Source organism: Pantherophis guttatus, chromosome 6 (assembly GCF_059756535.1).
Source record: "Pantherophis guttatus breed Tessera chromosome 6, ASM5975653v1, whole genome shotgun sequence".
Lineage (NCBI taxonomy): Eukaryota > Metazoa > Chordata > Lepidosauria > Squamata > Colubridae > Pantherophis > Pantherophis guttatus.
In genome coordinates this window covers 42,578,829-42,592,163 of record NC_142068.1, presented here as the reverse complement: position 1 = coordinate 42,592,163, position 13,335 = coordinate 42,578,829, and the positions used below count along the sequence as shown (strand labels likewise).

Sequence of the window (13,335 nt, the reverse complement as noted above, 5' to 3'; positions counted from 1 at the left end):
TCTACTGTGTGGTATCATTTACTAATAAAACAGAGAAAGGTATAATATAGCACTATAGGATTATGAAACTAGCAAATTATAGATCAATAAATGAAAACTGTTTATCCTCAAGCAAGACACTTCCAGGAAGTAATTAAAATACAGATGAAGAATCACTATAGATCTGAAGTTCCTTTCCTTTTTGACTGAGTGGTGAGATCACTCCATTTTATGTAGCACAAGCGTAGATACTTTTTAAAGTATCTCTATTAAAAGGGCATCAGTCACAACTGTTATAAATATCAAAATCAGATTGAGCATACGGGAAAAAAAACATTCTCCCCAACTTTCTGAATTAGCAAATCTTCCCTTTTTCAAACTCTGCTACCTTCTCATATCGCCTAAATTAATGAAAGTAGGATAATGGTTTAATACTTTATTTATTCTATGAATATTTTAGTTCTATATCAAGATTTCATTGTATAATATTTCATTTTTGCTTTGCCTCTTTGAAATCTATACTTGTTTTTATATGCTAAGTGCTGGCATTTCATTATTTTTCTATCAGAAGGCCTGAGTTGGGTACAGGAGCCAGAGGGAAGTGGGAAACAAGGCAGTATTGTAGCCTTCCCATTTTCCCTTGTGTTGCACCACCTACAGGTTTCTGGGAAGAGTAAGTGAAAGGTGCATTTGCACTGAAACAGCCACAACTTCCCCAAATTTCATTGCCATGGGATCATTCTGAAAGTTAGCTCATTTGAGTTACTATGGTTTAATAATTGTTGTCCTTACACCAACTGAATGGGTGTCCATTTTCACCCAACTGAATGTTACAAACAGACATGAAAGTTTTAGGGTTTTTTTGATAGATGCATCTAAGGGAAGTATAAATTAACTTTAAAATTAATAATTTACAGGTGTTTTTACCTGTTCTAAATGTTTGAGGCCCTCTTCATCATCAGGGTCAGTAAGAGCATTTCCCATACCAGGAGCAGCCATAACTGATGCTTGAACACACCTTAAGGCCGAATTTGGACTAGAATCTGAAGGAGGGATAGTGGAAACTGCCTCTGAAGGAATTTGTGGCAAAGACTGGACAGTAGAAGGAGAGTCTAGAAGGAGGAAAACAACAGATGCAAAATTATTTTGGGTAGTATTACATAATACATCAGAAATAGCATTCTTTTTTCTATCATCTTTATATCTGCTTCCCCTGAATACAATTTATTTTTAAAGAAAGTAACAAAAAAATACCCTTTGAGCTTCCTACACTTAACATGTTCTAGCTAGCTTTCATGATACTGACATGAATAACATATTCATACCCCAATTTCAGAGTTAAAACTTATAAAATAAATATATCATACTACTGATAGGCCATAAGCAATCTGCAAGCCAAATCTAATTACTATTTGTTTAGAAAAGCCATGAAAACTTGGCTCTTAACCCCAGGCTTTGGTGATGGAGAGTGAGACGCCTTGCTTCACTGCACTTGCCATTTTTTATTTTTATCTTTTAATGATTTTAATTTCTTTGATTATGATCTGTCCAGAACCACTGAGATTTGGATGACATATATATTTAATATACTATGGTTGGTTGCACAGCCACACAAATATGGAGACTGGATTTAGCATTTTTGTCCACCTATCAGGTGCTTCCCAAGGATTTGGGTTAATTGTTATTATTATTCCTAGACTCACCATCCACCTAAGTCCTTGTTTAAAAAATACTATCTCTCTACAGCTGACTTTGGGGGACAGGGCAATCTTCTCAAGGCATAAAGCTATCACCAAATACACTGTATTAATACATGTACAAAGTATGCATTAACCAGCCTATTTTTATTTTTTAAAAAAATATTTATATAGTCAGCGTCTCAAAATTTGTAATTTTTTTGCAACACGTCATCTATGAAATATACTAAAAATCACATTAAGTTTTCAAAAGTCTATCCAAGAGTTACAATGAAGCTACAATGAAGCAGGTAATGTTGTTGGTAGTCACTCAAAAGTGCTTAAACCATCTTTTCATTCTTTCTGAACCATTTTTCAGATGGTTCCAATTTCAATGGTATTTAAATTTCTCGTATCTTCTATACTTATTTTGATTACCTTCTCTATTGGGCACTTTGGATAGTGGAATATTCTCCATTTGGCTTTCTTCAAATTCTGATTTTTCTGTGGTTACCGGAATACAGTCTTCCTTCCTTTCAATGAGGCTTATTGGTAATGGCTCCTGTGACTGTGATTTTGGTGAGGTACCTAACCTGGTGGATGGTGAAGATTCTTTTCCTGTTTCTTCTGTTTCTTCTGAAATGGAATGAATAAACCCATGTAACTAATTTGACAGTTTGAAACAACAGATGAAGCATAAATCTGATAAATCCCTCTTACCTGCTATTATTCGGTCTGTCTTAACTCCTTCTCTCAAAAGGGTCTTATCTAATTCTTTGGCTTCTTCATTATGACTTTCTTCTGAATCTGACTGATCTTCCTTTTCCTCTATAGGATGGAAATCCATTTCCTGTTCCTCAGGAATTGGTTCCTTTTGCACTTTCTAAGGATGATATATACATCAAAATTTATTCTACCAGCTACACATAATTCATGTCACATATCAAATCAATAGAAAGTTCCTTACCTTTAAGGACAGGAATGCCCCAGATGAGTCAAAAGTCCCCATTTCTTCCTCAGCATCTTCTAAGCACCATTCAGGAAGGTTATCCCTATCATCCTCCATACTGCCACTGCCACATCGTACTCTTCGGTAACCCCTTTCATCATCTCGGTCTCGAAAATCAAATTCAAATCTTCGCCGTCGTTCCATGTGCTCTCTCCAGCCTGCAGAACGAGGGCCGTCTAAGGGGGGCGGGAAAGTAACTTTACAAAAGAATTCCATAGGGCAAGAACTTATTTGGAAGGAGAAAGGGATAGAGGAAAAGAGGACAGGGAAAAGAGAGGACAAAGTGACAGAACTTCAGAACGCCACTACAGTCTATGGTCCACATTGACAAAGTCAGTTTATAAATGATCACTGTACCATTCCAGAAAATGCTACCCCAAAATACTACTGTTTAAAGCCACAGTAATATAAGTACAGGTGGTCCTTGTATGATCACCATTTGTTCAATGAACATTCAATCTTACAACAGTACTGAATGAGTTGTAGTTATGACAGATCATCAGAGTTCTTGCCATTGCAGCATTCCCCTGGATCATGCCTTCCTGATCCAGATGCTCAGTGCATAGCTCACAATTGCAACATTGCAGCATCCCATAGTCATGTGATTGTGTTTTACAACCTTCCCTGCTGGCTTCTCATAAACAAAGTCAATGGAGAAGCAGGTGGCCACAGGAGGTCCTTGCTTAACAACCTGTGCAATTCTTGCTTAATGACAGCAAGTGCAACTGCTGGAATTGCCATTACTAAATAATGAGATCACTTGACATCACGCTATACAACCACATCACTTAGCAACAATTACAATTCCAACTATTGTTGTTAATCAAGGACTACCTGCATCTTATGGACTACAAATAAGTCTACAAGAATTATATGAACTCATCACTCAGTTAATGTCCCAGTAGTTTTATTTAGTCCACAGAATTGCTAAACCTCATTATCTCATCAGTCATAATAATTAGCCTCTGCTAATAGGATAATTTCACTAGACTATGAAATCTAATAACTTTCATTTTGGTGGGATTATCAGAAAACATTTATACTTTCCTTTGAGATCTGACACATACATTCTATCATTCCACAAAAGGAGAAATGATATTCCTTTTGTATCTACTCTCTACTCCAAAGAGACAGTCTCTTCTTTACTAGTTAGTATTCCTCTTTTTTCTGGAGTTTGAAATATGGTGTGTAATCTGTGGTTTCTGATTCTATTATAAAGTCCCTCCTTGCTTTGGGATGAGATGCCAGTAATAATATTCTGTGAAAATATATATAATTGATATTTATTCCAAACTTTTGCTTTGAAGATGACTATGTAACTGAGACTTAATTTGCGTAAAAATGAGTAGGCAGATGGTTGTAGATTATATTATTGTATATTCTAGGAAAGAGGTAACATTTTGAGGAAGGTCAACATCTTTGATTCTATAGTTTTTTAAAATATAATTTAAATATATATTTACTATAATTCTTATTAAAACCTTTAAACAAGGTAAAACTATGAAACTATAGGAGGAAAAAAGAAAATGAAACAAATCAAAGAAGAAACACGTACAAGAAAAGAAAAAAGTTGAAGAAAAGTAAAAATGAGAGTAGCTTCTGACATTCCTCACAGCAATACAACTGTACCCGGGCTTGGGGCTCAGAATGTGTTAAGGTCCCATTATTTGGCCTTGGCATTAGTTGATTAATCACCATAGATGCTGTTTCTACTTATTTTGTGGATGCTGCTGTTGTTTTAATGTTTTTAAAAACTGTTTTAATTATTTTATAATTTTAGAATGTAAGCTGCCCAAAGTCATTTGGTTGAGATGGGCGGCTATAGAAATTGAATCAATAAAATAATTAAATTAATTTTGTCTGTCTAAAATTACTTATATTGCTCTTCTTTCTATAATGTACCCTGTCTAATCAAAATTCTTTTTTTTCCATTTTTATACAAAAAGTCCATAACAATCATCAATAAGTATAGAGAATGTCTTTTCTCTAATCATTCTATAGTTTTGAATGCAGCAATATTCAATGTGTCTGAACATTAGCCACAAGCTTTGGTAACTCAGTTTGTGGTCCTCAAAAGTGGCAGTAGTAGTAACTTTAGTTAAAAATTATTTATTCTTGCTGACTAAGTGCAAGACATGATTAAATAAACTTATAAAGAATACCCAGTTGAATGTATATTAAATTACATATGCTTGAAGTGATCAATGATTATATTACTTGTAGTGAGTACAATCTGCATTTTATAAGAACTTATTCTTTTATTACTTAAAATTTGTTTCCTTTCTACTGTGTTTTATGAAGTGGCTGCATAGCTCAGGATCAAGGAGCTATATTATACTTTAACATTAGCTTAAGGCAATCAATTCTGTGAATATATAACTTAAATTCAGATAAAATTTATCTTTATAATCTGTATTGGAATAATTAAATTACAATTAATACAGGTAAAGGTATAGCTACAGCAGGCATATCAAAGGTTTCCTGGATTGAACATCTGGAATTTATTTTAGTCTGAGTTTTAATATTTGAGATAGAGGAGCTTGAAATAAACTCTGTGTTGTACCACTGTACATATAAAAAATATTTCAATACCATATAAGGTATCCGATAGCCAAACTGATACAACAATCAATATTTAGAATATTAACTAGTACAAATCATGGTTCTGTTTTGCACCAATCACTTTCTTTCAATCTAACTCTCTTCATATGTTGTGCACTGTCTTAGCATTCCATTGGGAGAATAAAAATGTAATGAAAATCCTCTTTTAACTACTACTTTTCAATCACACAGCATAGAAAGAGAAACAAAAGTTTTATAGCTGAGAGTACAGAAAGTTCAACTTTGAATATGCCACTTTATATAATCCCTGTTAAATAAGAAATATAAATTATGCAGTAAATATATAAATAAATACAAACATATTACATAAAGATAACAGAAAATAAGCTTGGAACCTGGAACATAGGCACGGAACTTACTAAAGAGCAAGACTCTACATTAGTGATGCACAGCTATTCTGATCTGTGGATTAGCTTTTGTCACCTCCACAGTGCCTACTTACCTCAGATATATATTTTTCTGGGAAAAAATGAAACTGCAAGCCAAGAAAGGCATGTCTTCCTCAAACATCTTTACAGTCAATGTGCCCATGCTAGATTAAAGTACCTTTCCTGTTTCAGATCAGAATAGCTCTATATCTCCAATTTAATCAATAACAACATTATTAATAGAGCTAATAGTATTGTACAACAGCTTCAGAGAAGTTGGCGAAGAGAGATTCTGCCATCTGCCCTTACTACGTGGGGTGTCTCAGGGTTTGATGCTCTCTCCTTTCCTATTTAATTTCTACATGAGGCTGCTGGGTGAGCTCATCTGTCATCACAGTGTGAAATACCATCAGTACGCTGACGATACCAAAATTTACATCTCTGCCCCTGAAGTGATTGCCAGGAACACCTTATTCTGATAGTTGGAAGCTGTAAGAGTCTGAATGGGGAACAAAGGCTTCAGTTTAAATTTGGCAAGACTGGGAAAGTTTTGGAGCCTGCCAATTCTAGATATACAGTATTGGTGTTGGATAGGGTAGGGTTGCACTACCTGACCTGTGCAATCTAGTATTCATGACTTCTGCTTGAAGGAGCAAGTGGCAGTCGTGGTTAGCACCCATTCCAGGATCTGGAGGTTCTGTTCACAGTTACCCTTGATCTAGTTACTTCCTAGTGGGACTAGTTAATATGCTTTACATGAGGCTGTTCTTGAAGAATATCTGGAAGAGGGGACTTCTGGCTGATACCATGACGAGATCGGACATGTGGAGCGGGTTTCTATGCTCCCACACCAAGTTCTCCCCATTGGAGGGCTCCAACAGGAGCTAAAGCCACCCTGTAGGGATGGTAAAGAAAAGTGACGCGCCCTGCAGGTCGCGGAGAGCAGCAACTCTCCTGCTTGACCCAGGGTTTCTTCCCTCTCATCCTCGACAAGGAGACGAGGCAGCCATCATGACTGCCATGAAGCTGGGACATCAGAGGAAACAAAGAAATGTGCAGAAGCGGTGTAGATGAACAGTGATTGGAGCTGGGTGAGAAGATTCTTTTTTATTTAGACCCTAATTTTAAAAGGAAAAAAGAGAAGAAAATCAAGGAAAAGAGACTCTTAGAACTATTTCTTAAAGCAGCAAACAACCATAGAGAGAAAAATCCTAGACCCGAAAGAAAGGAACTAAGGGGAGAAAAGTTAAAGACCTTTTAAAACATAGAAAATTGGATTTTTAAACTGGGTAGACGTTGTTTTGGACAGGCATTATAAAATGCTGGAACTATCTACTTGAATAGCCGACTTTGCTTCCATAAATTGAACTAAAATTGGATTAATCAATTTATCAGACTTGAAACAACACTGAAACCTAAGCTGAGGGCACAATCTACTGGTGAATGGAAAATATACCATACACCTACAAGCCTGGGAAAATTCATGATAAGAGAAATAAACAACATTCATCTGGACGACTGTTGTGATACTTACTGTTCTATTACTAGCTACTTTATGATTACTGGAGACTCTGTTGTGAGAATAAGGAAGACTCTTAAGTAAAGTGACTTTTGATTTGTGGAAGCTGCCTGGACTACTTAAATGGAACTGATTAATAATCCTGAGATGTAAAGAACTATGATTATTTAACTTTCTGAGGAGCAACATTGAACTTGAATATATATATATATTTGTACTATTGATATTGAGTAAGAGCGGGATACTAAAATAAGACAAGATGCTCCATCAGGGGGAAATGAGTGAGATTTTAAAAGAAATGGTGTTGATGTGTCAAAGAATTAGGGTTATGACAAAGAATCAGAGAGATAAAGAACCTATTGCAAGTCATAAATGGGAAAATAGAAAATATTCAAAGCACTTTGAACTGGCCTGTTTTTGGCCTTCCGAACCCTCCACGCATCCAGTTTTTGCCAAAAAACGGGCCTTTTTTTTTTTTTGCCAAAAACAGGCTCATTTTTTGCCTGCAAAGTACTTCTGGGGGCCGGAGAGGGCAAAAACGGAGTGCGTAGAGGGTTCGGGAGGCCCAAAACAGGCCTGTATTCGGTCTATAACACGCACAGACATTTCCACCTACTTTTTTGGGGGGGAAAGTCAGGAAAAAATATGTTTATAGTCCGAAAAATATGGTACTTATGAAAGAAATATAGGGGTTTGGATGGACACCCTGGAGATCTGGCATCTTAGGAGGATAGAGATGGGAGAAATATTCAGACTGAATGGTGAAGATACAGATGCTGATAGAGACAAAGACCCAAGAGAAAAGTATGGGATGCAAACTAAAAAACGAATAAGAATTAAGGAATTAAAGCGGGCAAGAGATGTTGGATAGAAAGGAATTATTATTGTTTTTCTCTCTTTTTTCTAATATAATGATGGCCTGATTAAAAACTAGAATAGAGGTAGAAATAAGAATACACACCTTTATATAAAGCAATAGTTAGATGGAAAGATTGGAGGTTGAAAGATGGTATTACAGTGTTTCTCCAAAAAGACAACCTACCTTGAAAAGGAGCCCTATCACATTTTTGAACGCATGCGATCAAAATAAGCCCCACCCACAAAATTAGCCCTAATTAAGACCCTGCCTGCCCCGGTGTGCAGGGGATGGGATGAGGCACACAGGTAAAAAATAAGCTAGGGTGGGGATGGGGGGGTGGAGCTGCCCTACTTACCAGGCTTTGCATACCCCAACACCTGCCTCGCCTTCTTCTACGGCTGCTTCTTCTGTGGCTGCTTGCCACCACTTACACGCATTGCCCCGGCGTCTGTTTCATCCTCAGATGCCTGCCAGAAGGCATCTGCAGCTGGTAACAGAGCTCTGGATCGATCTGGAGCTCTGTTATCGGCTGCAGATGCCTTCTGGCAGGCATCTGAAGCCAAAATGGAGGCCGGGGCAATGCGTGCGAGTGGCGACAAGCAGCCACAGAAGAAGTGGGCCAGCAGCAGGCTCCTGCTAGGCGGGGCTGTTGGTGCCATGCCGGGAGGTGAGTCAATAATTAGAACCTTCCAAAAAGAAGGCCTAGCTGTCGAAAGAAAATAAGACTCGGGTCGAAAGAAAATAAGACTCGGCCTTTTTTTTGGAAAAACATGGAATTAGGCATGTTTAAATAATAGGATTATTGGTACTTGGATGGCATATTGTGACTTTGAACAACCAAATAATTAAGCATTATGTCTTAATATAAACGTGTATTAACACTAGGATTAGTAATTGTAGCCTGATTAGAAGCTAGAATAGAGGTAGAAATAAGAAATAGGGGGAATATTAGTAGATATAATTTTTATATAATAGAATATAAGTAATAATTAGATGTCAAGATTAGAGGTTGAAAGATATTACTATGTACGCTCAATAATATCATTGGCATTAAAATGGAACATTGAAATATTGAATAACTACTCTAAAACAAACATGTATATCAATACTAGGATTATATAAATTTGATTAATGAAACTACTACTACTACTACTATTACTACTACTCGTATCAAAATGAATTATACCCAGAGGCCACACTGTTCATGTCTGTTCACTGTGATGTATGCTCAGTATTCAACATGAACACTGTTCACTGTTGATGTGAATTTAAAAATAAAAATCCAACAAAACAAAACACCAAAAACAAACACCAAAAACAAGTATGTGGAAGCTTCAGCTGGTGCAGAGTGCAGCAGCATGGGTAATTAAGTGTGCTTCTATAACAACACACATTACTCCTCTGCATTGCAAGCTGCGTTGGTTATCGGTCTATTTCTGGGTCCAATTCAAGGTATTGATTTTGTCCTTTAAAGCCCTACATGGCATGGGACAAGGTTATTTGAGAATTCACCTCTCCCTGATTACATTTATCTGTCCTACCAGGTCCAGCAGAGAATGTATGCTATGGGTCCCATCGGTTAGGGAATTTCATTTCAATCTATTTTAAATTTCTGGAGGTCCTTCAAAACCTGGTTCTGTCAGCAGGCCTGGAGACCCAGGGACTGGTAAAATATTGAGATCCCATTTAATTAATACCTGCCAATCTCTTTTATTCTGTTTAATTTTGCACTTTTTATTTTTAAAGTTTTTAATATTAAGTTTTTAAGCTTTATTGTACACCACCTTGTGTCACATCAATAGGCAGATATAAATATGACTAATAAATAACAACATTAATAGTTCATAAGGAAATATATCCGCAAAGTATGCTAAAATGTTTTATACCTGAAAGAAAAATTGAAAAATGTCTTTCATATTCTCTATAATGGAGTATTTTTTATGACAAACATGTATCTGCTTCTTTTCAACTAGCAGAGTTTCCTATCCCCCCCCCCCAATTTTTTTAACCTCGGGATGTATCTTTGATATTTAGGTTTTACTTCTTAATAAATGAGATTCATTGTTTGTCTTTATGTTAAACAAGATGATGCTAAACTCAAATCCTAAGCAAAACCTTCACATCTGATCATCATGAGGTACTGATTCACTCTTTAAAATTCTATTTAAGCTAAGGAAGACTGATGCTTTATTGTATATTTACTGTTCATAGTTGATGTCAGGAAGAACACAATGATTTCTCTTATCACAAGTATTTCTTTCCACACTAATCCAAAAGCTAACTGAAAATACTTCTATCTCATGATCTAAGGGCAGGGGTGGGCAAATGTGGCTCTTTTACAACTATGGACTTCAACTCCCAGAATTCCTGAGCCAGCTTGGTAAAATAAATGAAATTGAGAACACCTGGAAGAAAGTGAATTTTAAAGCTAAGAAAGCTGTCATCGCCTAGTTATTTGTGTTATTTGCAAAATATGATTTAATCCTCCACTAGACTATCAGCAGTCATATTTTTTTAATTCTCTTTTTTTCTTAGTTCATTTCTAAATTGTGTACTGACTTATTAGCCTGAATTGCCTCACCTGGACTATGAGGTCGCCACCTCTCACCGTCCCTTCGCGAACCAGCAAGTCGCCAACCTCCATCATCATCTTCACCATTTTGTTCTTCTCTGAATATGCGCCAATTTTCACTTTCAGAGCGTATAAATTCATGTTTTCTTCCTGCTGTTGCAGTTCCAGCTTCTTCAAAATTTGGTCTCACTAAACACAAACAAACAAACAAACAAACAAACAAAAAAACCTATTTTGTAATAAGTATGTATAACATAAAAGAACTTTGGCATATAAACCAGAAGTGTACAATTATCACAACCTTTAGCTAAAAGAATAAAAGATCAAATGCATGTTTCCTCGTGTTTGTTTTAAAATTCAACTACTTTATGTTAAGGCAATTCTCATTTTTCATGGGGGGGGGGGGCGGATAAGCTGTGTTTTCAAAAAGATTTCATAAAGCCGTTACCACACAGCTGCAACCCCTTAAGAGTGTCAAATGTTCACTGCAACAAGTCCATCGAGGAGCATCTGCAAGGTTTGTTTCCATAAACAAATGCCACCTGATGTTCACTGAGATTGCTTTATCATAGTTGAGAAGTATCAAGATACTATTCCTGGTCACACTGAAGTTTACAATGGCACAAAGATTCTGTTGTTTTTCGTATAGGAGGTGTTTTTAAGAGCTGCATCTAGTTTCTGTTTAAAATACCTATATAATGTTATTCAGCACAGTCTACTTGCCTATACTAAGTCAAATCTAGAAACAGCATTTGTAAAAATGTGCATCGGAGGCAGCTACAAGAATTACTGTATATCTTTTATCATTGTATACAAAATGCTGCATTTTAAATAATATAGTAGTAGCTTAAGAATAAAGAGGGTATTTTATATGGTTTGGGTATAATTTATTTATAGATAGCTTTGTAGGGGGTTGAAATAGTCACGATGGAGACTTGTTTGCATCAAAGTAGGAATCCATTGGAGAGAGTTGCATATTATGCTCCAGTGAATGCTAATGGATGGAATAGAAACGAGTTTGTGAGAAATGTACTGTATAACCTTCTAAAAATGTGGTTCACAAAGAAAATAATGATTTGACTAAGTAACATAAGGGCACTTGGAACAAAAGAAAAGAGTACAAAAAAGGAGTTACTCAGAGATCCAGAACCAGATCCAGATCCAGAAGAATGAATGGAAGTAATTGTTTGGGTAATATCTGCTTAGAAAAAGATCAGTTTCTAATATAGGATTTAAATATGTCTCTTTATGGAAATACATGTCAAAAATATAAATCTTAAACCATGTTTAATCATTTATAATTAATAATTAGTGAAAGATACAAGAGTCATGACATTTTGAATATCTTTTGGTAGCAGAGATCATGCAGAAAAATAGACATGAAAGAAATGGAAATAAGTGACTGTGAAAATACCATGACTGCAGAAAGCGACAACATGGGGCCTATTTGAAAAAGTATTACAATGCTGATTAATCAATCGCCCAAGAGAATAAATGGAAAGCAGATGTACAAAATGTGAACGTGGAAGCTGCTTGGAGCAAAGTGAAAACAACCCACCTCACAGAATTGTTGTGAGGAAAATAGGAGGAGGAACGTGTGTTGGATAGGTTCACCACCTTCAGTAATTAATGATGATGATGATGATGATGATGATGACAGGTACAAATAAATGCAATAGAGTGCCACATTATCATCCATCCATCCATCCATCCATCCATCTTATGGCATATTGTACATGCACTTGCAATATATGAAGAGTATAATGTCTAAATAACATAAAGAATACCACAGATGTATACTACTGGAAAATATGAAAAAGGATACTTGATAAAATGAGGAAACAAAAGAGACCGTGGATGAGAAAAATGTGTATGAGAGAATGATTGCTGCAAATAATAATGAAACAGACAAGTGCAATGCAAGATAGTTGCAAACAAGAAGGACATGAGATGGTTAAGAGGAGTGAAGAAAATGCAGAGGGATTTTGATAGAAATAAAATTGGTTTGAAAATAGGTGAAAAGGACTAAACAAGGAGAAGCCTGGAGTGAATGGAATTAAAAATAAAAGTGATGAAATGATTTGGATTGAAGCCAAAGAGAGGGAATGTTGGAATAAACATTTTAGAAATTTGTATCAGAGGTATCTTGAAGAGTTGAGTTGAATTGAAATGAACACTAGAAAAGTTAATGTTAAAAAAATGGATGAACAAAAAGCCTTAAATGTTGTGAGCATGTTGAAAAATAGTAAAGCTACATTTGCAAATGGCATTACTAGAAAGACATGTTAAAATATGGATGTGGTTTGCTGGAGAATTAGTTATGTGATTCATTTAACATATCTCTGAAGGCTGCAGCTCCACCTCATGACTGGAAGAATATTATTCTCTGAGTAGAATAGGAGCATAAGAAACGGCATTGGCAGAATTCTGATTAAAGGGATATAAAATATGATAATGAGCAAAATCTGAGAAGCGCAATGCAATTTTATGCTAAGCAGCTGGTACACAGAACTTTTTTCTCCTCCACAGCAGGTCACTGAAAAATGAATGCATGAATTTTTTTGATTTAGAGAAAGCATATGAAAAAGTAAATAAGCTTGAATTACATAAAATTTTGCACATTGGTTGATAAATATGGTAGGATCAGTTTATAATTGAACTAAAACTTTTGTGAGAATGGAATAGTTAGCAAATAGTTGAATATTGACTAAGGAGTAATGTACTTATGGAT

The 13,335-nt window shown here is 35.8% G+C and overlaps 1 protein-coding gene across 3 annotated transcripts in view; it reads right to left on the bottom strand.

Moving 5' to 3' along the window:
* Window positions 1–13,335, bottom strand: part of GIGYF2 (GRB10 interacting GYF protein 2) — a 97,236-nt gene that overhangs the window by 21,459 nt on the left and 62,442 nt on the right. For all 3 annotated transcript variants that reach the window (XM_034439725.3, XM_060683001.2, XM_034439726.3), the window contains 5 exons: window positions 10,614–10,793; window positions 2,623–2,840; window positions 2,376–2,538; window positions 2,094–2,291; window positions 907–1,091 (listed from right to left, as the gene is read on the bottom strand). In XM_034439725.3, coding sequence (XP_034295616.2) covers window positions 907–1,091; window positions 2,094–2,291; window positions 2,376–2,538; window positions 2,623–2,840; window positions 10,614–10,793 — 944 coding nt within the window. The remainder of the gene's footprint in view (window positions 1–906; window positions 1,092–2,093; window positions 2,292–2,375; window positions 2,539–2,622; window positions 2,841–10,613; window positions 10,794–13,335) is intronic.